Source organism: Petaurus breviceps, unplaced genomic scaffold (genome assembly GCF_028583685.1).
Source record: "Petaurus breviceps papuanus isolate PSGF00001 unplaced genomic scaffold, PetGlider_PUasm1.0 90804, whole genome shotgun sequence".
NCBI classification, from domain to species: Eukaryota; Metazoa; Chordata; class Mammalia; order Diprotodontia; family Petauridae; genus Petaurus; species Petaurus breviceps.
This window is the reverse complement of record NW_027187348.1, coordinates 10,865,045-10,891,779: the sequence shown is the minus strand read 5'-3', so window position 1 is coordinate 10,891,779 and position 26,735 is coordinate 10,865,045. Positions and strand designations below refer to the sequence as shown.

Here is a 26,735-nt window from a genome sequence, read left to right as displayed (position 1 = left end):
ATGGAGGGCTTTAAGTGACAGGCTAAAGATTTTGTATTTTATCTTTCTGACAGTAGGGACCCACTGAAGATTTGAGTAGGGGAGAGACATAGTCAAATCTATGTCTTAGAAATAACCTTTTGGCAACTATGTGGAAGACAAACTGATGAGTGAAGAGACTTGAAGCATGGAGACCAATTAGGAGACTATTGCAATCATATAGCCAAGTGGTAATGAAGACCTGGACTCAGGTAGTTTCTGTGTGAGTGGAGATAAAGGGATAGATGTGAGAGATTTTGTAGAAGTAGAATTAATAATATATAGTAATTGATTAGATAGGAGAAATGGAAGATGAAAAAAGTCAAGTATCACTCCAAAGTTATGACAGTGGGTAGCTAGAAGGATATACATGCTCTTAAGATAAAAGGAAAATTTAGAGATGGGTTTTGGGTTAAATGAATTCTGTTTTACACATGTTGAGTTTGCGATTACCTATGAGGCATCCAGGTAGAGATGATCAGTAGATGCAGAGAGAGATAGAGACTGGACATACATATTAGGGAGTCATCTGTATGGTGATGAAAATTAAGCTTGGGAGTTGATGAGATCACCAAAGGAGAGAATGAAGAGAGAGAGAAACTAGAGAGGGATACCCACACTTAGAAGAAAAGGATGATAATTCAACAGAGACTGAGGAGTGGTCAGATGAGCAGGAGAAAAACCAAGAAAGCAGTATCAACAAAACTGTGAGAAGACTATGCAGAAAGATGGGGGCAGTGGATAGTCTCCAAACCTATATATAAGCTAAATCAAATAAAGACTGAGAAAAGATAACTTAGCAGATAAGAGATCTGTATTAACTTTGGAAAATATATTTTATTTGAATGGCATTTACAAGGGGAGGAGAAGTGTATGGGATGAGATAGGGACAACAAGTGTACATAACTCTTTCTAGGAGTAGGACTCTGAATGGGCAAAGAAACATATGATGATAATTTAAGGGGATGGTTGGGACAAGGTTTCTGTTTTGTTTGTTTTCTCTTTAAAGGATGGAAGAAACTGAAAATGTGAGCAAGAGAAGGAATGACCAAAGAAATCAAGTTTCTTAAGGACATTTGGCAAAGAAAAAGGACATTTTTTTCATCAAACAAGCAAAAAATATGAGAAGAGATTATCTAAGAAAGGTTTTGAGGAATATGAGAAAGGAGGAAACTAATGACTGGTGACTTTGCTTTTGAAATCTTTCACTGAGAAAGATAAAGGGGAGAGTGCTTAAAGAAAGGAGACAATTTGAATAGTCACTGTGGAGAATATAAGGAATCAAAAAGAAAAGAAAGAACTTTCATCCAGCAGTGAGGGTCCAGTTGAGATCACTTAACATAATCTTTAATGGACCCAGCTGGCACAATTTTGAAAATGCTGTACTACTAAGACTTGGAGATAAATAGACATAGGGAGAGAATAAAAGAAAGGCCTTTGGGGTAGCTAGGTGGTGCTGTGGATAAAGCACTGGCTCTGGAGTCAGGAGAACCTGAGTTCAAATCTGGACTTAGATACCAGCTATGTGACCCTGGGCAAGTCACTTAACCCTGACTGCGTCGCAAGGAAAACAAAGAAAGGCTATTGCTCACAAAGTTTGACAACCTATATTTGGCGAGCTATAGCAGAGTCAAAGTATAAATATACACAAAAAACGTGTTACTGAATAGTCAGTGTGGAGAGGAATGTTAGTCTGCTAAGATTTGGTGTGAATCAGAATGATTTCCTTTGTATTTGGGCAAAGATTTTACATAGGAAGTGAAAATTAAAAGTCTGGGGTTGCCAAAAAAGATTTCTGTATTTATATCTCTACCTTTCTCATCACTCCAAAGTATTAAGTACATTTTGCTGTAGGATGTACAAGCATACAGGCAATCAAGACCAGCAAGTCAGGGTAGTTCTGGAATCTTCAGAATTCATGGGGTCTATCCTGGGAATTTTAGTTAAAATTAGAGTCAAAGAAGTATTTATCTATATCCTAGTTTAAAGTGTGGGACTAAGTCAGCTCTTAAGAGTTCAAAAAACTATTTTATGACTTCTATGATGGTTCTGAGAGGTTTAGGGGTTCAATCTGGTATCATTTTGAAAATGATCACAATCCACTTCTTCCTTGGACCCTTGGGATTATCCTGAATCCAGAACAGACCTCTAGGATATATATAAATTAGAATGGATTTTTTGGGGGGGGGCAGTCTGTTTAGTCTTGCTCCAAACTCTTAAAAGTTATCCTAAGACCCTAAAAATTCATACTATGGGTCAGAGGAACACATCTGCAAACTTGGCCTTTAGCTATTTCAGAAGTATGTAAGTTATTGGATGTTTTGGTACCCTATTCCCAGAGAAAAATAATAGATTCAGTTCCCCAAGAACACTGAACAAGTTGAAGTCCTGACAGGTACACATGGGTCAGGGAAATGACTAATTTTAATGTACTACAGAAAGGAAGAACTCATTTTGTAAACAAGACATCTTAGGCTGGTATCAGGGAAAACATATAAATTAGTATTAAAGGTCAAAGAAAGTGGAAGCTGAGAAATTAACTGATGAGGAAGGTATATAAGTAATGAGAGGAAGAGAACTTTAGCTGCAAATTTAATGGAGAAAAGAAGGAGAAGAGGTGAAAAAGTCTGTGAAGAGATTACACTAATCTTTGGAGAAAATATCTAAGGCCTAGAAGACTGATTTGGTGTAGGGGACATAGAAAAAGTTAGATGGATCTAAGATCTCTGAGTTAAAACTACCTTAAACTTTGCATTATTCATTATATAATTATGATGATGATATATATTATATAATTATAAACAAGAGAATCCTTCATTGATGTTTTGCTCTTGGAAGAAAGGTGAGATAGGGATAATTCCAAAAGAGATGGAAAAGTTGAGCAGAAGTCAAGATGTTAAGGGTAACATTAAAAAAGTTTTGATTTTGCCGTTCTTATTTTGAAAAAGCAGCAAAATCTCTGGATAGCTGTACTGAGATTGGAAAGAGAAGAAAGATCAAAGCATGAGGATGTGATTCCCATGATTAGCAAAAAGTGAAGGGAAGATTTATATCTGAAGATCAAGGAGAAATATGGCAAGCAAAAGAAAAAGGAAGAAAATTAAATCCTCAAGTCCAAAACAGATGATTTTGAAAATGAGGTGGCTGATGTTGCTTGCTGAATGAAATGAAGAGATGCAGGACAAGAATTAAGAGAAGGCCTTCAGGATTTAGCATAGGCAAAATATGATCAGAATTCTTGGTGAGGATATTTTGGTTAAATGGTACAGATGGAAATCAGACTGAAGAGCAGTAGCCCCCACACAGAATAGTAACTACAACACAACACTAAAAACCTCTCCCTTCCCATTGCAAAGAAAACTTAAAAGGAAACACCAGCTATCTTAAATAAGACTGCCTAAAGCCTCTTATCTCTGTTTCTGCAAATTTAGCAAGTGGGAGAAGGTTATTAGCCAAAAAGAATTTAGGATCCTCAGCTCTAATTGGTCAGCAAAAGAACCACTATGGATAGATTAGTAAGAACATAGGATAAAGTTCTAGGAACTTAGATGTTAGGGGAGGAGAAAGAAACAGGAAGAACTATACGGAGGGGATGATCAGAATAACAGTTTAAGAACTGGGAGTTTTGGGGCAGCTAGGTGGTGCAGTGAATAGAGCACTGGCCCTGGAGTCAGGAGGATGTGAGTTCAAATCAGGCCTCAGACACTTAACACTTACTAGCCATGCCACCTTGGGCAAATCACTTAACCCCAATTGCCCTCCAAAAAGCAAAAAAAAAAAAAAAAAGAACATTGGAGTTTGAAGGAAAGGCTCTCCTAATGCAAATAAATGTTTAAAAAAAATAGAAAATGAAATGATTGTAATTCAAGTATTTGGGCAAAGATTTTATATAGGAAGTGAAATTTAAAAGTTGGATGCATATTTTTGTTTTTTTGCTTTTTGGAGGGAGGAAGGCAGGGCAATTGGGGTTAAGTAACCTGCCCAAGGTCACAGGGCTTGTAAGTGTTGAGTGTCTGAGGCTGGATCTGAACTCAGGTCCTCCTGATTCCAGGGCCAGTGCTCTATTCATAGCGCCACCTAGCCACCCCAAAACAAGTAAATGTTAAAAAACAGAAAATGAAATGATTGTAATACAAGTGGGCTTCCATATTCCCCTATAAAACTTATCAATGAAAGCACTATAAAATTTATTCAGAATGTTAAATTTGCTATTATTTATCCTTATGCAAGTAAATGTCAGTAAGTTAAAGCTTCCTCCATTTCCTTAAGAAAACCTAGAAAATGATGACAGATTATTTTAACCTTTTGTAAGACCCCAAATTTTTGGACTGGGAAGACAAAAAGACAGAGAAAGAGTGGGGAGAGACAAAGACAAGAGACAGACACACACAGCATTGTCTTCCAGCATAATTTTCTGAATGTTTTTAGGGATTGGTGGATGAAGGAAGAGGCTCTGGCTGACTGTTTACTGACAACTAACTACTTACATAAGTGTAAATAAAAGGTAATATATATATATATATATATAATTTTTTTTAAAGCCATCGGGGTTAAGTAACTTGCTCAAGGTTACACGGCCAGTTATTTCTGGGTGTGGTGCTAAGTATCTGAGCCTGGATTTGATCCCCAGGTCATCCCAACACTGGACCTGGTGCTCTTACTCGCTGAGCCACCTGGCCGCCCCAAAAGGTAATATTTTTAAATTTTATAATAATTTTATAATTGTTAAGTTTATTTCCATGCTATCTAGAAGCAATTTTTGCCCCACAGAAAGTTAAGTAATTTCCCTGTCTACTATTAGTTCCATATAATATTAATACAAATGACCAAAATGAGGAGAGTCCAGATGTTTAGAGTCTAATACCAGGCCTATAACAACACTTTGGTAAAAAATTAAACTGCTGATATGACCAGCTAAATTTTTGCCATAAATTTTGATTATCAATAATGTTATTGGCTTCATCCAATATTCCATTAAATGTGAGACCTCATCAATGTAGGCATTTCCTCCAGTGATGCAGATTGCAACTTAATCATGCTTTAATTAATTAATCATTGCAAACTTAATCATGTGCCAACTTGCACAACTCTTGTCCATTACATTCACTAAATTCTTATTGGGAGAAAGGGGGAAGCCCAATGTATTGGGCGTCTTCTTCATATTCTCTTGACACTGTGTGGGTACCAGAGCATGTTCTTATCTTCACCCTCATTATGTGACTGGTCCATTTTTTTGAGTCATACATTTCTCTGACAGTATCCTTAACACCATGTTTCCTGCATAATCACTGTACTATGGCAAAGGTCAGAAACCCTGTCAAAATTTCTCAAGCTGAGAGCTTAGAAAACTATTTGAAAGATAACTTTATAAGATAGATCTAAAAAATACAACTTGAGTATAAAAAACTCCAAAGTGCTTGCCTATACAGTATAGCTAAAAATTCCAAAGCTAATTGCAATTTTAACATTTAAACATAAAGTATTTTAGTCTGGGCATTCTGGAGAATAATTTGGAACTATCCCCCAAAATCTATTAAACAGTGCCTACCCTTTAACCCACCAATGCCACTATTAGGTCTAATATATCTGAAAGAGATCAAAGAAAAAGGAAAAGGACTCATATGTAAAAAATTTACAGCAACTCCTTGTGGTGGCAAAGGATTGGACACTGAGGGGATGCCCATCAACTAGGGTAATGCTGAATAAGTTATGGTATATGAATGTGCTGGAATATCATTATGCTTTAAGAAATGATGAAGAGAAAGGTTTCTGAGAAGCGCAGGAAGACTTATATGAAGTGATATAAAGTTGAGAGCAGAACCAGCAGAACAATATACACGGTAATAATATTGTAACCAATATTGTAAAAACAGTCAACTGTGATAAACTTAATAACTCTGATAAATACAATGATTCCAAAAGACTTGATAAAAAATACCATCTACCTCCAGAAAGAAAACTGATAGACTGAATGCAAACTGAAGCACCTCTCTCTCTCTTGAACATAGCTAATGTGGGAATGTTTTGCATGACTACATATGTAATGATTATTGTATTTCTTGGCTTTTCAATGGGTGAGGGAGGGGGTAGGAGGAGCGAGAAAATTTGGAACGGAAAATAAAATATTTTTTTTAAAAGAAGGATTATTAGCAAGCATATTTATGGCAAAAATAGGCAGGCTGAAAATTATTATAATTGGAGTTGTAATGGTGCTTACTAATACAATTACTCTAGATAGGTACTGGGGTTTTTTTGCTGCCAAAAATAACTGAGGCACTAATAGGGAGTTTCAAATTTGTATACTATCACAATAATGAAACCTAAATTTTAATAAATGATAAAATATTCAACTCAGTAATATTAATATAATTTTAAAAGAAGAACAATTTAAACCAGACCAGATGGCAACTATGCCCTATTTAAATTCCAACAACTGAGTTCCAAATTCTGTAAGGGATTTGTTTAAAAAAAAATTACAATCCCCTGACCTTTCTGGTCAGTCTAGTTCTGTTGGGAAGTAGCTATTGATTAAAATTAGTTAAGTGAAAGTATTATTTTTATATTGTGCTTGTAATTTACACAGAAGGGTGAAGAGAATGTTTGACAATTTATTGTGTTCACTTTCTAGAAAGGAACAGAGTTCCAAGAAAATAAGAATATGGCATGATAGTAGGCATAAGAAATAAATCCAGAATTATGGACTTTTTTTCATAGTCACCTCAAACTGGGGCCATATACCAATATATATATACTAACAAGCATCATTAAGAAATGAGTTGATAGATCTTGATAAAACCAAAATATACCTTCTGTATTTTAATGTTTACTCTATTACCTTACAATAGGGAAATGCTACATTAAATTTGTTATCTAGTTATTCAAACAAAAATTTATTTTATGAAACAATAAAAATATGACTGACATCCTGGAGAAAATTTATTCACTAAGGTATTGTTGAAGGAAGGTATAAAACTTTTCTGCATGTGTTTTACTTTCCTAAAACAACCAAAACAAAAAATATTATGTTTGTTATGCCAGTTTCACTCAAAAATTATCATGTCTCTAACTGACACACTGAGTTAGGAGAAAAATTATGTAGACTCCTAATACATAGCATAGTAAAAAGTGAGGAGACTGTAGACCCAGCATATGAACTGGAGAAAATGATTTTTTGCCCAAGGTCTAAACTCATGTTTAGCCCTACATATTACACTGATATTAGAAGTTACTACATTATTCTATAAAAATAGGTCAAACTTTGAAAATGACAGATCACTTTGGTCCTAAAGAACTGTAAACTCCTGATTATTTGTAATATGAAACAGGAATAGCATGGATAACTTAAATTGAAAAAAAAATTCTAAGATTTATTTTAGCCATCATTTTGAAATTAACTCCTTACAAGGATCACAAACTTAGGGTTAAAAAATGGTTTACAAGCTATTTAGTCTACTCTTTTACTAAACTTATTCTTTACCAGAATAACATAAAAAGGAAATGGTTTGATTTTTTAATATTTATCATTCCTATATTTCCTCTGATAGGCTATCTACAAAGGAAGGAAGTTCCTTAAGTTGTGACAGAAATGGAAAAAAGGGTCCAGATAAGATAATCAATAGATAATTAATATAATCAATACATCATTACAGAACTGGCAATAAAATGTATATATACCTTTTAATTAGGGTAGCATCTATCCGTTTTTTTATTTTTTTATTGCTATCTTTTAAAACATTATGTGCATTTCTCAATGTCTCCTTCCCACCTTGTTATTCTTAAACTTTTTTAAAAGTTCAGCAAAACATATATATTAAAAAAGTTATTATATGTAGCATTCACCCTTTTTACCTTTATAAAGTAGAGGGGCATGGGAGGGATGGCGGAGAAAAAAGCACCTTCTCATAGCTCTTTGTTGGAGCTGAGCTTGGTCATAATAATTTTTTTTATAGTATTGATGCTGTTCTTTCCATTTACATTTTTGTAGTCACTGTCTATGTTGTTTTTCTAGCTCTGCTCATTTCATTTTCATCAGTTCACGAGTCTTCTCATGCTTTGCTCTATTCATCATATTCATCTTTTCTTATTGTTCTGTAATCTTCCATTATATTAATGTACCACAATTTGTTAAGCCATTTTCTGATGGGAATATAGGACATCTACTCTGTTTCCAGTACTGCTTCTATAGAAAGCGCTGCTATAAATAGCTGTATGTCTATGGGGACCTACCTTTCCTTCTTTCCTTTTCTAAATTATCATTAACTTCCTTGGTACATGTTTAGCAAATCAAAGGGTATAGACATTTTAGTCACCTTCTTCATATAATTCCAAACTCTTGCAAAAATAGTCGGACCAATTCACAGCTCCATGAACAAAGTTATCAAAATCCTAACTTTCCACAAATCCTCCAACACTGACTATTCCCTTTTTTGTCATCTTTGCCAAACTCCTGGCTGTGAGATGAAATCTGAGGTTCTTTAATGTGCATTTATCTTAGTAATAAACCAATCAATAAGCATTCTTTAAGTACCTACTATGTGCTAGGAACTGTTTAAGGCACAAATATAAAGAACAAAGCAATCCCTTATCTTAAGGAACTCACATTATTCATGTGGATGTTGGAATGTCATGGTGATTAATAATGAATATAGCTAACATTTACATGGTGCTTAGTTTACAATTTGCCTTTTGAGAACTATTTGTTCAAATCTTTTGACCATTTCTCTACTGGGGAATTGCTTCTGGTATAGTCTAAGAATCTTGGAAATCTGACTCTTCTTAGAGATACCCGATATAAAGATTTCTTCCTACTTGACCACTTCCCTACTTATACTATCTGCATTCATTTTGTTAGTACAAAAGCCTTTCAATGTCATGTAACTAAGATTGTCTATTTTAGCTTTTGTAATTAACTTTATTTCTTGTTTGGTTAAGAATTCACTCCTTAAGAGCAGAAATAGGAGAACTTTGTACACAATTTTACACATATTGTACACAATACACACATCATATGTGTGACAACTAACTTTGATAAATTGGGCTCCTCTCAGCAATACAGGGTTAGAAGACAACTACAAAAGATTCATGATGGAAAGGGATATACACATCCAGAGAAAGAACTAGAGTCTGAATGCAGATTGAAGCAAACTATTTGCCCTCTCTCTCTTTAGTGTTTTGTTTTATTTTGTCCCTTCTATCTCATAGTTCACTCCATTGGTTATAATTCTTCTTTACAACTTGACTAATGTCCAATGTGAAGGTATTTGTAGAACCTATATTTGATGGCAATGCCCCCATGGAGGGAGTGGGGGAGGAGTGGGAGGAGACATTTTGAAACTCAAGGGATTGTGGAACTGAATGTTGTAAACTAAAAGTAAATAAATAAATTTAAATTAAAAAAATTATTCACTCCTTGGTCATATTTGTGGTCAACTTGTCAATTTTTGAAGGAAATTCAAATGAACTTGGAAAGACACTTTCCAAAAAATAGGCTTAACTTTTCATTAACAATTTTCTAGGGAGGGCAGAATTGAACAACATGTTTTTCCCTTTTGGAAAAAAAAGAAACATTTTATCTATTATGGTTCTTTGGTGGTTTCCAAACTACATGAAAAGAATATTTGTGTTTTAACAATGGTCAAGAAAACATATTTTAAAATGCCTCAGTTTTCTTTGATATGTACAGAGATTAAAGAACATTCCAATAAAGCATTGTTGGTTATTTGAATGCTAGACATTTACAAAAATAAAGCAAAATATGACCACATACACTACTATATGATATGTCCAGTAGATGGCATTAATGATGCATTGGACAATTTTACTACGGTTTTAAAAAAGCAGAAATTTAAACAGTGGAATTAAATATGACTCTAAACAACAAAATGTGTTAACCAAAAGCATTACTGAGGTAGAGACATTGAAGATGTGAATTCCCAACAGAAGCATAAACACATGTAACTATTTTAAGGTTACATGATAAATTTGAAGCAAAAGTTGTATGGTCACTTGCCTAGAGAATGGACAGGATGAAAAAAAATTTAGATAACTATACATATAAATAGTTTATTGTTCTCAGAAATGCACACGGCTAGGTGGCGCAGCGAATAGAGCACCGGCCTTGGAGTTAGGAGGAGCTGAGTTCAAATCCGGCCTCAGACACTTAACACTTACTAGCCGTGTGACCTTGGGCAAGTCACTTAACCCTAATTGCCCTCTAAAAAGCAAAAAAAAAAAAATGCATAGAAGCTAAGGAACATTTTCCTTTAGACTACAGGATATAATATGCTAACAACATAATTTTAATTACAAATAAAATGTATGTGTTGTTAAAATCTGTATACATTTCATTCAAACACATATAAGGTGCTTCAGGACAATGAGGTCTTGATATAGTAAATGATCACTATTTTAAAACTGTAGGCTATCTAGCCCACTTGAATGTTTTAAGTACCAGACTATAAATCAATGTAAGGGCTTAATAGACAATTACTAATTATCTGTATATAATGGAAAAATATTACTGTGAGCTGGGAGTAAAGCCATGGTTCCAATCAAGTGAATAACTGAAACACTTGGAGACTTGGCTTCTGAATGACAGGGAGAAGTTCTCTGCTACGATACCTATTTACCATTGCAGTAAAATGACATATTTCCTATTGTTGGACAGGGTCAGAATCATGATCCTAGTGAGGCTCCTTGCTATCTAGGGACTTCAATAACCATGAGGGTCACAGATGCCCAACTCTATAGCTGCTGAATCATTTTTTTTCACCATTTTAATAGATTATTCACTATACTCTTTTATTAGCATGGATAATATGATTTAGAGGAAAAGGCAGTAGGTTACACTTATAGGAGTTAGAATTTTGATTCTGCTAAACTAACTACATGGCCTTGGTCAAACAATTATATACCTTTGTCTACAAAAAGTATAAGTTAGGTTTAATATGCCTATCTAAGAAATCTAGATTACAATATCTGGATGACCTATCTACCTACCTCAAAGGGATAATATGAATATAAAACATGCATATAAAAGTATTGAAAAAAGAAAAGTGGTTTCTAGTAATTATTTTTCTATTTAGTACTTAAGACTATATGACTCAGGATAGCAAAAATGAGCAAAGGTTCCAATTTTAATTCCCATTTGTCTTTTTTACACTGAAATCTTCACTTAGTTTATCCTTGTTAACTATCATATATGTACAGATAAGCAAAGGTTATAACTGTATCTAGGAAAAATATATATTACAGCAAATTCAGGAAAAGAAAACAGCACCTATCAATACTATAGAGATGTAATTCAGAAGAATCTGCTGAGAATATCTTTGTACTTTTAAAAGATTATATGCTTATTCAATAGAATACATTATTGTAGTGTTTAGTACATGACTTATGTATTAAAGCATGAGTAATCATGTTTAAAATATGAATCAATACATGATTGGCCAACTGATTAACATTTATTCAGTACACATTAATGTACCAAAAACTGTTATGTGCTAGGGATACAAATGAATAAATGAAAAAGTCTTACATTCTAAAAAGGGATACAGCATAAGTATATAAAAATGAATACAAAATAATTTTGTTGAAGAGGAACTTGTAATTGGGAGGTGGTAGTGGAAGAGTCAAGAAAGACTTCCTATAGAAAATGACATTTGAGGAAGTAAATTTTGAAGGAAATTATGGATTTTAAAAAACTGAGATGAGGAAGGAGTACATTCCAGGCATGGGGGACAATCTGTGTAAAGGCACAGAGAAGGGAAATGCTAGTTAAGGAAGACAATCCGTCTGGATCAAAGAATGTGGGAAAATAAGGCTACAAGGGTAGGATGGAGCCCTGTTGTGAAGGGCTTTAAATGTCACACAGGAGTTTGCATTTGATTTGAAGGGGAAATGGGAGTAATAGAGATGAGTGAAATTTATTGAGTAGGGGAATGACATGAATCATGTTTTAGGAATAGCCCTTTGGGAGTTCTGTGGGAGACTGATTGGAGAGGGGAGAGAGACTTGAGGTGGGAAGACCAATTAAGAGGTTACTGTAATAGAGATGAGACAGGTCAGATAGGTGAAAAGTGGTAAAGACCTGAAATAAGGTAGAAAATGGGAGATGGGGATTGTGCTGGAGATAGAAATAATGGCAAAAGAAGGGCAGGTTTTGGGGTAAAGTTGAGCTCTGTTTTGGACATATATTTAATTTCAGATGCTTATGGGATATCCATTTGGAAAAGCCCAATAAGCAGTTGGCGATAAGGTACTAAAGCTCAGGAAGAAAACTAGGGTTGGATATATTATTCTGGGATTCATCTGCATAGAGAAGATAACTAAACCTATGAGTTGATGAGGTCATCAAGAAAGTGAAGAAAGAAGAAGGTCCAGGACAGAGTTTTTGGGTAATTCCACTCTTGAGGGTGGGATATGGATGATGATCTAGAAAAGGAGAATAAAAAGTGGGGTCAGATAGGTAGGGGAACCAAGACAGGAGTGTCACAGAAAGAGAGAAGCCAGAATATTCCCAGAGAGTGGTCAACACTGTCAAATGCTATAAAGAAATCAAGAAATATGAGGATTGAAAAAAAGCCATTGGGGGAGGGGGGGGAGCCTAGGTGGCACAGTGAATAGAGCACCAGTCCTGGAGTCAGGAGGTCCTGAGTTCAAATCTGGCCTCAGACACTTAAAATAAAGACTAGCCATGTGACCTTGGCAAGTCACTTAACCCCAATTGCCCTCCAAAAAAAGCAAAAAATAAAAGCCATTGGATTTGGAATTAAGAGCTCATCAGTAACTCTGGAAAGAATAGTTTCAGTTGAGTGATGAGGTTGGAAGCCAGATTACAAGGGGTTGAGGAGTAAGAGGAAAGAAAACAGAAGCAATGACAGTAGACAGATTTTCATGTGTTTGGCTGTGAAAAGGGTCAAAACCATTATAGACAGGAAGAAAATGCTTCTGTAATATCGAACATCAAGTTCTGAAAAGAAATTTTGTCTTTTTAAAAAAGGATTTCCTTGGGGCAGCTAGGTGGCACAGTGAATAGAGCACCGACCCTGGAGTCAAGAGGACCTGAGTTCAAATGCGGCCTCAGACACAACACTTACTAGCCGTGTGACCTTGGGCAAGTCACTTAACCCCAATTGCCCAGCCTTCCCCCCTCCAAAAAGCCAAAATGCTCCCTCCCCCAAAAAGATTTCCTGAAAGGAAGAACAGAGAGAAAACCGATGAGAAAACAAAACTGCTATATATGCCTCTCTCAACTTATACCCTTTATACAAATTGACTGTGTATCAGCACACCTTTCATCTTTTTTTCAGGCTCCTGGAGATGATCATACTTCATAGTATTCTTCCTCCCAAACTGCCACAATATTATTAGTTGGAAGTTTAGAGTGGGTGTATATGTATATTCATCATACCCACAGTATTCACTATCCTACTGCTAACCAATGAGAGAAAACTAATCACTGTTAAGGAATTTTACGGAAAAGGACCAGTTCATCTATATAATGAAAACTTAGTATGATAAAAAATTATATTTGTTTGTCTGTAAATGAATGAAATTCTATAACTCAAAAACCAAATTTGCTTGAGGCTGATGAATGATGCTTTACTGGCCTGTCCCTTAAGGAGTTTTTTCTGGACATGTAAATATTAAAACATTATTTCTCCCTACACTGCATTCTGATTGGTCAAATAGCTAAAGTTATTAGGAAGAGTGGGGATAGAAGCTGGACCTGTTTGTAACTGGCAGAGAGGATTCCCAGATAAGGGGACTCTTTTTCAAGGCAGGTCAGCACCTCCCCTGCGGCTTATACTTTTAGAGTTGTCCAGAGTGCTGGGTGTTAAGTGGCTTGCCCAGGGTCACACAGAGACTATGTGTCAGAGGATGGACTTGGATCCAGGTTCCTGGCTCTGATGCTAGCCCTTCCTCTCTAAGAGCAAACAATTACTGAAATATCTAGTCTATGGACATCAAGTGGGATTTAAAAATCTTATTTTTCAGTACTTTTTAGATTTATGCCTTTGAACACTATTTAGCAATCCTGAGTTAAGGGTTCAGACTGACTGTTCACAAATATTTTTGATATTTGTAAATATCAACTTTATTATAAATCAAAGACAACTACTAATACTTTAGTAGTTTTCTTTTAATATTTACATTAGGGGGAAAAAAGCTCAATGAGAAAAATGCTCCCAAAATAAATTTCTACCTTTCCGTGCAGACCTACCTCTCTTTAAAGTCACTAAAGTTTTATGAACATCAGAAATTTATACAAAAGGAATTAAAAATATTTTTAAATGCTGGTTACTGACCTGAATAACAGACTATTTTAATGGGATTTGGTAAAAAATATTTCTTGTTAAAGCACAATCCTATTAAAATATTGAAAGCATGGAAATAATAGCATCCATTTTTTAAATTTTCCCACATTTCTGTGAGATATACCACCCAGGTACAAAAGGGTCACATCTACTGCAAAATATAACTGCATGTTAATAGCAACAACAGTGTTTTACAATTATAATAGAAAAAGGACACCATTTTTGAGATAACAGGATTGGGCACTTTTCTATCAAGAGGAACTCTGACTCAGAAAAAAATAAGAGTACAACAAAGTATATAAAGAAAATTAAAATAATTTCCTTGTTTCTTGAAAAATCAAAATATTAAACTCAAATGACATTAAAAAAATTCATTTATGGTCTTGACTCTTTTTACCAACTGGCTGTGTGACTACCTAAATCACCTAACTTCTCTGGGCCTCCATTTCCACATCCTATAAAATTAAAGGTTTGAACTTGATGCTCTCTAAGGCCTTTTTTGGCATTAAAATTCTATGCTCTTACTCTTTCTCAAATATACACATCTACTTCAGCTTTATATTATTAGTAACATTTAAGGGAGAGATATAAGAGAAAAAGAAAGGGTTAGGAAAAGGAGAGAGAATATTACAGAGAAAAGTAGACAAAAGGAAGTAAATAATGGTGAGAAGGGTGGGATGGGGGTGGGATGAGGAAGGAGAGATGAGGCAAGGAAAAGGAGAAGAGAGAGACAACCACTAGGGGTTTAGAAGGCAGGGACAGTACTATTCAGAAGAAAAAGAGACAGCTTCAAGAAGAGGTGAAGAGACTAAGTTCTGAAGGAGACTTAGTTAAGGTAAACTACTAATTACAGTTTCAGAGGAGTCAGATATCTATCCAATAAAGGATAGTTAGTAAAACACTGTTCCCAATTTTCCAACTTCTTGAATCCTTTAATGTAATAATAGTAGATTAACTGGAGTGGGGGTAGAGGAAGGACTAGGGTATTTGTGGTACTGTTCTCTGAGTTATAACTAGGTGAACCTGTGACTCTAAACCCATCCAACCATACCTAATAGAACTAGACCCTAGTTTTCTATGGTGGTAGTACAGAAGCTTGAATGAGGAATTATGTTTTTGAGGCAGAATTCTCTAGGAATTCAACTTTGGCCTAGAGACTGTGCACTCTATTTAGTTCTGTTCAGAATTCACCTGTACAACTTGAAGGGGGGTCATACCCAGTTATATCTCTGTGATAATTTGGAATATAAATTAATCCATTTGTTGAACTAACTGAAAAAATGGGATTTTGAGGCTTTCCTTAATTCTGTAGGATACCTGGAATTTGTTTGCTCCTCAAAAGTGTATTAGAACATTTAAGGAATCCTTTAAAAGAAATATTTCTAACTAGGGAAATTAAAATTTAAATTAGATATATTACTGTTTAACACCCTTTTTTTTCCTTTATTTCTATTCTATGGCCCCCTCTACTGGAATTTAATTTTTTTAAAACTTGGAAGTCTTCAGGGGCATTTAATATGAAAGAAATCCAGAAGTTAAAATAATTGTTATATAAAAAGTCACAGACAGCTTACCCTAAAAAATGGCACTGACATTTTAGCTCCTTTATCTCAGAAGCATATGAGGGAATAAAATTTTAACAACTATAAGGGGAAATTTGTTTTATTGCTTTTAGTGACAAATACTATGACAATGAACTGCCTGGTTTTATTATAACTTTTGCAATAAGTTTAAATAAAATAATCTCACTCTGTTTTCATGTTCTCCCCCAAAGAGGGAACATTTTAAGCAATTTCAGCTTTTATTGACTTTAAAAGGAACTTCATAAACTGAGTGGAGAAATAAACAAAAACTTTGCCATAGTAAATCCTTTTGGTTCCATAATAACTTCCTCAAACTTTATTACCCCTCTATACTGTAATTTCCCATTTTTTGCTATTTTAATATTTTATTTATTTTGAAGATATTTTTTATTTAAAGTTTTGAGTTCCAAATTCTTTTCTTCCCTCCCTCCCTGAGATGGTAAGCAGTCAAATATAGTTTATACATGTGCAATTATGTATAACATTTCCATATTGGTCATTTTATACAAAAAGGATTGAGTAAAATAAAAAAAGAACAAGTGAAAAATAGCAGGTTTCAGTCTATATTCAAATAATATGAGTTCTTTCTCTAGAAATAGATAGTATGCTTCATAATTAGTCCTTTGGGATTGTCTTGGATCATTGTATTCCTAAGAATAGCTAAATCATGCACAGTTCTTCATCAAACAATATTGCTGTTACTGTGTGCAATTTTCTCCTGGTTCTGCTCACTTCATCATGCATTAGTTCATATAAGTCTTTCCAGGTTTTTCTTAAATAATCCTGCTTGTCATTTCTTGTAGCACAATAATATTCTATTACACTCATGTATCACAGCTTGTTTAGTCATTCCCCAATTGAATGGCAGCTCTTCAATTTCCAATTGTTAGCCACCACAAAAAGAGTTGCTATAAGTACTTTTGTACAAATAGGTCCTTTTCTCTTTTGGGGGGGATATCTTTGGGATATAGACCTAGTGGTATTGCTGGATCAACGGGTATGCAAGTTTTATAGCCTTTTGGATATAGTTCCAAATTGCTCTCCAGAATGGTTAGGTCAATTTACAACTTCACATAGAGTGCATTAGTGTTCCAGTTTCCCCACATCCCCTCCAACATCCAACATTTTCCTTTTTTGTCATATTATCCAATCTGATAGGTGTGAAGTGGTATCTGAGTTAATTTGCATTTCCCTAATCAATAGTGATTTAGAGCACTTTTTTTCATATGACTATAGATAGCTTTGATTTATTTCTCTGAAAACTGCCTGTTCATATCCTTTGACCATTATCAATTGGGGAATGACTTGTATTTTTATAAATCTGACTCAGTTCTCTCTATATTTTAGAAATGAAGCCTTTATCAGAGACACTGGTTGAAAATATTCTTTCCCAGTTTTCTGCTTCTCTCCTAATCTTGGTTGCATTGGTTTTGTGCAAAAACTTTTTAGTATTATATAATAAAAATGATCTATTTTACATTTTGTAATGTTCTCTATATCTTCTTTGATCCTAAATTCTTCCTTTATCCATAAATCTGACAGATAAACTATTGCAAGATCTCTTAATTTGCTTATGGTATCACCTTTCATGTTTAAATCATATGCCCATTTTGATCTTATCTTGTATATATAGTATGAGGTGTTGGTTGATAACCTACCTTCTGCCAGTTTTTCAGTAGTTTTTGTCAAGTAATGAGTTTTTTTGTTTCAAAAGCTTGTTTGAATCTTTGGGTTTATCATATGCTAGATTGCTATGGTCATTTACTATAATGTAATTTATACTTAATCTATTCCACTGATACACCACTCTATTCTTATCTAGTACCAGATTATTTTGATAATTACTACTTTATAATACATTTTGAGAACTGGTATGACTAGACCACCTTCTTTCAAATTTTTTTCATTGTTTCCCTTGATATCCTTGAGCTTTTTGTCTTCCATATGAATTTTGTCATTTTTTTCTACCTCTATAAAATATTTTTTGGTAGTTTGGTATGGCACTGAATAAACAGATTAATTTAGATAGAATTGTTATTTTTATTATATTGGTTCAGCCTGCCCATGAGCAATTAATATTTTCTTTTTTTTTTTTTTTAATTAAGCAATCAGGGTTAAGTAACTCGCTCAAGGTTACATGGCCAGTTATTTCTGGGTGTGGTGCTAAGTATCAGAGCCCGGATTCGATCCCAGGTCATCCCGACTCTGGTGCTCTTACTCACTGAGCCACCTGGCCACCCCTCAATTAATATTTTCCAAATTGTTTAGATCTGATTTTGTGTGAAAAATATTTTAGAGTTGTCAAATTTATTGGCACATAATTGGGCAAAATAGTTCCTAACAAATGTCTTAATTTCCTCCTCAGTGGTAAATTTGCTCCTTTCATTTTTGATACTAGTAGTTTGGTTTTCTTTTTTCCTTTTTAAAATCAAATTAACTAATGGTTTATCTATTTTATTGTTTTGTTTTCTCTTCGTAAAACCAGCTTCTAGTTTTATTAGTTCAGTGGTTTTCTTTCCATTTTATTTTTCTCTCCTTTGATTATCAGGATTTCCAATTTGGTGCTTCATTGGAGATCTTTAATTTATTCTTCTTCTAGTTTTTTTAGTTGCATGGCCAATTCATCAATCTGCTTTTTCTCTATTTTACTGGTATAAGTAATTAGAGATATAAATTTTCCCCTAAGTACTGCTTTGGCTGCATCCCATAAATTCTGGTATGTTGTCTCATTGTTGTCATTTTCTTTAATGAAATTATCAATTATTTCTTTTGAAATTATCAATTATTTCTATGATTTGTTTTTTGGCCCACTTATTTTTTAAGATTAGATAATTTAATTTCCAATTAATTTTTAATCTCTCTTTCCATTATCTATTACTAAATGTAATTTTTATTGCATTATGATCTGAAAATGATGCATTTACAATTTCTGCATTTGGTTGTGAGGTTTTTATGCCCTAATACAATTTTTGTGCCGATGCCATATACTGCTGAGAAAAGGGTATATTCTTTTCTATTCCCATTCAATTTTCTCCAGAAACCCAACATATCTAAAATTTTTTTTTTGCTTTTTGAAGGGCAGTTGGGGTTAAGTGACTTACCCAAGGTCATACGGCTAGGGTTTTTTTTTTTTTTTTAGTGTGTGTTAAGTGTCTGAGGCCGGATTTGAACTCAGGTCCTCCTGACTCCAGGGCAGGTACTCTATTCACTGTGCCACCTAGCCGCCCCACATATCTAACTTTTCCAGAATTTTAGTCACATCCTTAACTTTTTTCTTGCTTATTTTTGGGTTAGATTTATCTAGTTCTGAGAGGGTAAAGTTGAGGTCCCTCACTAGAATAGCTTTATTATCTATTTCCTCTTGTAACTCATTCAACTTCTACTTCAAAAATTTACATGCTATAGCACTTGGTGCATATATGTTTAATACTGATATGACTTTATTGTCTATGGTACCTTTCAGCAAGATATGGTTTCCTTTCTCATTTCTTTTAATTATATCTATTTTTGCTTTTACTTTGTCTGAGATTGTGATTGCTTTCTTTGCTTCAGCTGAAGCATAACACATTTTGCTCCAGCCCCTTACCCTCTACTTTCTGCTTCAGATATGTTTCTTGTAAACAACATATTGCAGGACTCATTTTTTTAAATCCATTCTGCTATCTGCTTCCTTTTAATGGATGAGTTTATCCCATTCACATTTATAATTATGATAATGGTGTATATTTCCCTCCATACTATTTTCCCCTTGTATATGCCCCTCTCTCTTGCTCCCTACCATTTCCCTCTTTACAAGTGTTTTACTTTTGATCACTACCTTCCCTAATCTACCCTCCCTTTTGTCACCTCCCCCTCTCCCTTCTACTATCCCCATTTTTACTTCTTTATAGGGTGAGATAAATTTCTATATTCAATTGACTGTGTATTATTCCCTCTTTGAATCAATTTTTATGAGAGAAAGGTTTAAGATTTGCCTGCCAGCCTACCCCACCTCCCCACCACCTTCCCCTCCATTATAATAGTTCTTCCATGTTTTTTTTTTATGTGGGATAATTTGCCCTATTCAATTTCCCCCTCTTTCTTCTAGTACAATTTTCTTTCTCATTCCCCACTTTTTTTTTGGGGGGGGGGAGTAATCATCCCATCACAGTCAACTTATATCCACACCCTCTAATTGTCCTTATAGTAATAAAGTTCTAAAGAGTTACAAATATCATCTGGTCACATTGAAATATAAATAGTTTAACCTTATTGAATTTCTTACATTTTCTTTCTTTTTTTTCCTTTTTATGATTCTTTTGAGTCTTATATTCAGAGGCCAAATATTTTTATTTAGCTGTGGTTTTTAATTAGGAATGCTTGAAAGTCCTCTATTTCATTAAATTTTCATTTTTTTCCCCCTGAAAGATTTTGTTCAACTTTGCAGGGTTTGATTCTTGGTTGTAATGCTAACTCCTTTACCTTTCAGTATAGCAATAGTCCAAGCCCTCTGCTTCTTTAATGTGTAAATTGCTAAATGCTATGGTAATCCTGACTGCGGGTCCACAATTATCTGAACTATTTTTTGGCTGCTTGCTGTACTTTCTCTTTGATATGTGAGCTCTGGAATTTGGCTATGATGTTCCTGGGAGTGGTTCTAATATATCAAAGCAGTTTTCTTTGATAATCTCTTGATAGATGTCCAGGCTTTTTTTTTTTATCATGACTTCCAGGTAATCAATAATTGTTATTTATCTTCTCTCTCCTGGATCTACTTTTTAAGTTTTTTCATTGAGAAATTTCACTTTTTCTTCTATTTTTTTTTTACTTTTTTGATTTTGTTTTGTTGTATCTTAATGTCTCACAGAGTCATTAGCTTCCACTTGATCAATTCTAATTTTTAAGGAATTATTTTCTTTAGTAAGCTTTTGTATTTCCTTTTCCATTAGGTCAATTCTATTTTTTATGGAGTTATTTTCCTTGGTAAATTTTTGTATATCTTTTCCCACATTATTGACTCTTTTTTTTCCGTAATTCTCCTGCATCACTCTAATTTCTTTTCCCCATTTTTCTTTTATTTCTCTAATTTGCTTTTTAAAGTCCTTTTAAAGTTTTTCCAAGAATTCTTTTTGGACCTGAGATTAAGTTACATTTTTCTTTGAGGTTTCACATGTAACCATTCTGACACTATTGTCCTCCTCTAAGTTTGTGTCTTGATCCTCCCTGTCACTGTAGTAATTTTCTTTAGTCAAGTTCTTTTTTTGGTTTTTGCTCATTTTTTGTGACTTAGTGTTTTTTATGTGAGAGTTGGCCTTTGGTCCTGCACTTGTCCCAAGCTTTTTATCCTGGGGCTCAGGATCTTACTACTGGCTTTCACTGGGCTTTAGGAACTAGCTATTTGCTTACACTGGAGGGCAGGCTGCCCTTCTGGCTTCTAATGGGGGGGGGGCCTCCCTGTTGGCCTCCCCTGGATGTGGGATTTAGTTGCTGGCCTGCCCTAGGGGTGAGGCCTTTCTGCTGGGGTGCTACTGTAACAAAGTATTTCCGGTGGCTGGCCCTGGAGGGGGGATCTTGTTGCTGGTCTGTCCCAGGTGTGGGGCCCTGCTGCAGGGTTGCTATAGAAAGAGGACCTCTCTGATGGCTTGTGTTGGGAGTGGGGTTGCTGGGGTGGAGCCTTGTGCTGTACAGACTGCTCACTTGCCTAGGAGACTGCTGGTTTGCAGGAGGGAAGAACCTCACTGGTAGGTTGCTCCAGCCTTGGAGCCTTGCTGCAAGACCTCTGCTGTGAGGCTGCTGCTGCTCTTAGATCTTGCTCCCTTCCCACCCCAATGAGACAGACCTTTTCTGCCATATTGGTAAACTGCTTCCCTGATCATAGGTCAATTCTCAGGTGGTTTTCTAGTTTTTTGGAGGGGAATGTGGAAGAGCTTCAGAGGGTTCCTTTCTCATTCTGCCATATTGGCACTGGAATATAATTTACCTTTTAACTAAATATATGTCACCTTTAGAACATCAATAGGATGATTATCTTCAAATGTAGATAACCATTATGTTGCTAAGCTGTTTTAGGATCACAGCTGACATCCTACATACAGCATACATTACTTCTGGAGACAGAAGAACTGGAAAGTAGCCTGAAGCTATTTGAAAGTAAGGTACCCACCCTTTCCATATTTCAACTAAATTAGGGCCATGATCTTATTTCCTATGGCTATACTATGGTAGGTGGGAAGTGGGGCAAAAATGGAGAGGTTTCTCACAGTGGTGTTGCTTTGTATCCAACACTATACAGAATGGATCAACAGCCTAGAGCAAATTGGACAGTTAGTTTCCTGCTGCAAAGGATGTTTCCTTCAGCAGAGCCCTTGGAACTTAAGATTCTGTACCACCACCAAAAGCACTGTCAATGACTCTAACTCCTAGCTAAAGTAAATTCTAATTTTCTAAGCTGGCACAATAAGTTTGAGTAAAAAAATATCAAGAGAAAACAGGTATTCCCAGAGCTTGGTCTTTAGTTGGAATAGGAAGGACCAGAGGTATAGCAAGCACAGCATCATCAAACTGCTGTCTTGGGCTAATGCTTTTGAAGTGCAACACTAAATCTTCCCTCTGTGTTGTGCTCTTAATCTACCTCAGTGTGGCTTTCCACTTGGCTTTTGACATGTTGCCTGAATATCAGACCATGTTTTAATGCTTGGGTCCCCGGATCTGCTTTGTAGAGTTCTAGCTTAGCACTGATGGTTGGACCTCTGAAACTCAAGTGGTTTCTGGATTGTGCCTGTTCTGGATTGTACTCTCTGGGGCTTGTTGACCCTCTTTCACTTGTTAGCCATTGGCTAAATCTTCTGCTCCCACAACCCCATGGTCTTCTTAAATAGCAGTCTTTTGGACCCAACAGGATTATCAAAACCTAGCCCCTTCTATGCTCACCAAGAAAAGAGTCATTATTAAATTTCTAGGTATCTGTGCTAATTTAATTTAGCTTAAAGAATGTAATAAAAAACATCATATTTTACTTCTGGTATATCCCATTTGTATATTGTATAGAACTTTTTATAACTAGAACATAATTACCTATCAGTAATCCTAAAATCCACCAATCTTTAATAAATAAGACTAATTTTATACCTGTAACATAAATTTGAGAGAATACTAATTCTTTATATTTAATCATCGTATGAGAGGGATACCTGGAGAAGATCTTTATTTTCAGAATAAAATACTGAAAAATTTAAAGTCTGAAATGAGGGGAAAATAATCTAAAATAAATTGCTTACTTTAATTGGTTCAGGCTGCATTACTGGTGCAGGCATGGCAATTGCACTTTGGGCATAAACCTGATGATATGTTGCTTGAACTCCATGATCAGAATAAGGCTAGTACAAGAAAAAGTATAAGTTTTAGTTAAAAGAATCAATTAAAAGAGGCAGAAAAAGATTCTGCAATATTTATAAAACTTCCCTTTAAGACTCAATAGTTAAAAGTGAATTCCACAGTAGTAATTATTTTCAACTATATGAGCAAAAATTTTAACAAATACAAACTGTACTACTTTAATTCATTTATTTAACTATTTTCCCACCAAAGTAAAACCCTTCCTTCTCTGAAACAGTATTATGAATACAAGTATCCAAACATTTCTTCGCATAGACAACTACACTAAGAAAAAATAAACATCTTGATATATATCCTTAGAATATATGTAATTAATTAGAAAACTTCTGAAATTAAAAAAATATTAATAACATGATTATAAAGCTATTTATTTTTAGTATGTAAAAAGATGAGAAGCAATGTGACTCAGAAGACCTGGGTTCAAGTGCCTCTGTGCCTCTGACATAGACTGGTTGTATAATTCTGGGTAGGTCACTTAGCTGCTCATTGCTCTAGACAACTCTCTAAGGCTGTAAGTATAGAGAAGATGCCATCATGCACAGGCAGAGGGAGTGTCTTATTTTTATTCATGAGTTACCCTTTGTCAATGAAATCACAGGTCTAATTCCTACCCCTATCTCTTTATTTATATATATATTTACATACAAATAGTAAAAATACATATATACCAATAGTAAAAGTAATAATAATAAATAGTAAAAATAATTATTGTTCATAGGACAAATGGTATAATAAATACTTTGTGTTTAAAGTCTATTAATTTATTTCTTTTAACTTTCCACCATTTCAAAAAAGACTTTACAAAATATTAACACCATAAGGTAGGCTTTTACAATTTTTATTTAAAAATAAAATTTATATATTTGTGTTATGTTGTTAGTTTTAAAAATTATTTTTACTCATTACTGAGACAGAAAACAAAAGGGAGTATGGTAGAATACAGGGAGGAAAATCAAAACTGAAAAGTGAGACAATTAATTTATCACTTTTGGGGGTGGGCAGGTAGCACAGTGAGTAAGAGCACAGGCTCCAGTGTTGGGAAGACCTGGGGATCAAATCCGGGCTCCGACACTTAGCACCCACCCAGAAACACCTGGCTGTGTAACTTTGAGCAAGTTACTTAACCCCAATTGCTTAGGGATGGCCAGGTGGCTCAGTGAGTAAGAGCACTGGCTCCAGTGTCAGGAGGACCTGGGGATCAAATCTGGGCTCCAACACTTAGCACCACACCCAGAAATAACTGGCCGTGTAACCTTAAGCAAGTTGCTTAACCTCCTCTTGCTATGTTACTCTATAAGAGGAGGTGGGTAGATTCAGAGAAAAGTTCATGGAGAGGGTAAAATTTTAATTGATGTTAAAAATGTATGTGAAAGAACAGAATAAAAATAACCTGACAGATACAGAATTTAGGATATTTGTAGGTGAGAAAACAAGAAATGAGAGAAAGTAAATGAAAAAGCCTAGCAAAAAAACTTTCTTAGGTGAAGCAAAAGGAATGGACAGGAAAAGAAAATTGGAAAACACAAGATGCAACATATTAATAATAGCTTTTATTTCATTTTTAAGAATAGACACATGTATGTATGTATGGGTGTATATATATATAAAAATATACATACTCACAAATAACTTTTGCAACTACAATACATACCTCAGGAACTGAAGCTTCCATTAAAGAGAGAGGAGGGGGAACACATCCACCATCTTGTGCAATTTCTACTGGTTGATAAATAACTTCAGATGGCTGTAGGTATAAGAATGGGGCTGAAGAAGCTGGAGACTAAAGAAAATAAAACTAATTAAATTATTTCAATGAAATTTAATTCAAACAAACTCTAGTTAAGCACTTATTATTTGTAAGGCACTATGGATACCATATTAAAAAAAGTTGCTGTAGTCAAGGAACATATAGTCTCCTGAGTATATAATAAATATAGGAAATTACACAAATACAAATAAAATTTTTAAAAATTTCAAGAGAGAGAATGAGAATAACTGGGTGAATCAGAGAAGTCCTCATGTTGGAAGAAGTTATGTTTTGCATGAAGGTAGGGATAACGGTAGCAAAAAACTAAGAGCAGTCTTTATTTCATGTATGTGGAGCATCACAGAAAATTGAAACTCTTATTAACAACTTGTTCTTCTGGGGCAATATAGAAGATTACAGAATTAAAATGCTAGAAGGTAATAAAAATTCTAATTGTGGGTATGTCACTAAATAATTCCCGGGGAATCCTGGGGAAAACACTGAACTTCCTTTTAATTTGAATTAAGATGAACATATGTACCAAGAGTACCTCTTGATCTATATTGTACATTAAGAGTTCAAGTGGATGGCTAGCTTCCCCAAGCAAATGGGGACAAAGCAACTAAATAATATTTTGTACGTACAAATTTCCCAAAAGGAGCAACCGATTTCTTAAATATAAATAAAACAGAAACAAAATCTAACTTTAAAAGGTGTCAAATTAATGTCTAACCTTTCTTCAGCAGTAACCATTTTAAAAAGGATTTATAACCAAGTACTTAAAGTTATTGCTATTACCTGAGGGACTCCCCACTGCCACTGTCCTGGAAGACATTGTGCAGGTGCCTAAGATAAAAAAGTAAAAAATTTTAAAAACAAGGTTAAAATATATTCAAGATGTTTGTCTAAAAATTATAATTTCAAGCCAGAAATTTAGTCAAAACTACTTAGTAATGATAATATGTGACTTTTAAAGAAGACTGAAATGTAAAATTTTAGCAATGTCCCATGTAGTTTTTGTTCTTCATAATCAAAGAACATTAACATCAATGCTAATTTTTGGTATAAACTACCACCAATTTCATGACTTTAAAGTGGTAAGAACATTTGTCTTAATCAGGAATATACTTATATTTGCTTAGGAGGCTCAAGCAGATAGAGCAATGGGCATGCAATCAGTAAGACCTGAGTTCCAGTGTGGCTTCAGACACTGGCTGTGTGACTCTGGGCAAGTCACTTAACCTCTTTGCTTCAGTTTCCTCAACTGTACGATGAGTATAACTACTTACCTCGAAGGGTTATTGTGAGTATCAAATGAGATAATATTTGTAAAAAGATCTTAGGACAGTACCTAGAACATAGTTGGTGCTATATAAATGCTAATTTCCTTCCCCTTATGACTCTAATAAATTAAAAAAAAAATGAAACAGTTCTTCCTGAATATAAAGGCACAGAGAGTAAACTTCTATATGACAGCAGAATAAAACATTAAAGAACCTACAATTAAGATCTCTGATTTTAGAAAATTAAACCACTTGAAAAAGGTAGAAAACAGTATCTAGGAATAAAGAAAGCAAGAAAAGAATTGGGGGAAGGAAATAAATGAAGGAAAAAAGAACAGAGGAAAGGATTGGTAAACACAACATCAATTAGTCAGGAGGCCCAGGTGTCTTTTTTTTCTTTTTCATTTTTCAA

The 26,735-nt window shown here is 34.6% G+C and overlaps 2 protein-coding genes across 2 annotated transcripts in view; both read right to left on the bottom strand.

Annotated features, from left to right (window-relative positions):
• The window catches only part of HSPD1 (heat shock protein family D (Hsp60) member 1), a 349,976-nt gene that overhangs the window by 230,301 nt on the left and 92,940 nt on the right, over positions 1-26,735 (bottom strand). The window lies entirely within an intron of this gene.
• BOLL (boule homolog, RNA binding protein) overlaps positions 1-26,735 on the bottom strand; it is a 76,646-nt gene that overhangs the window by 15,252 nt on the left and 34,659 nt on the right. Inside the window, exons 8-10 of the mRNA XM_069070137.1 lie at positions 25,839-25,886; positions 24,945-25,073; positions 23,176-23,274 (exon numbers count right to left, since the gene is read on the bottom strand). Of these exons, the coding sequence (XP_068926238.1) occupies positions 23,176-23,274; positions 24,945-25,073; positions 25,839-25,886 (276 nt within the window). The remainder of the gene's footprint in view (positions 1-23,175; positions 23,275-24,944; positions 25,074-25,838; positions 25,887-26,735) is intronic.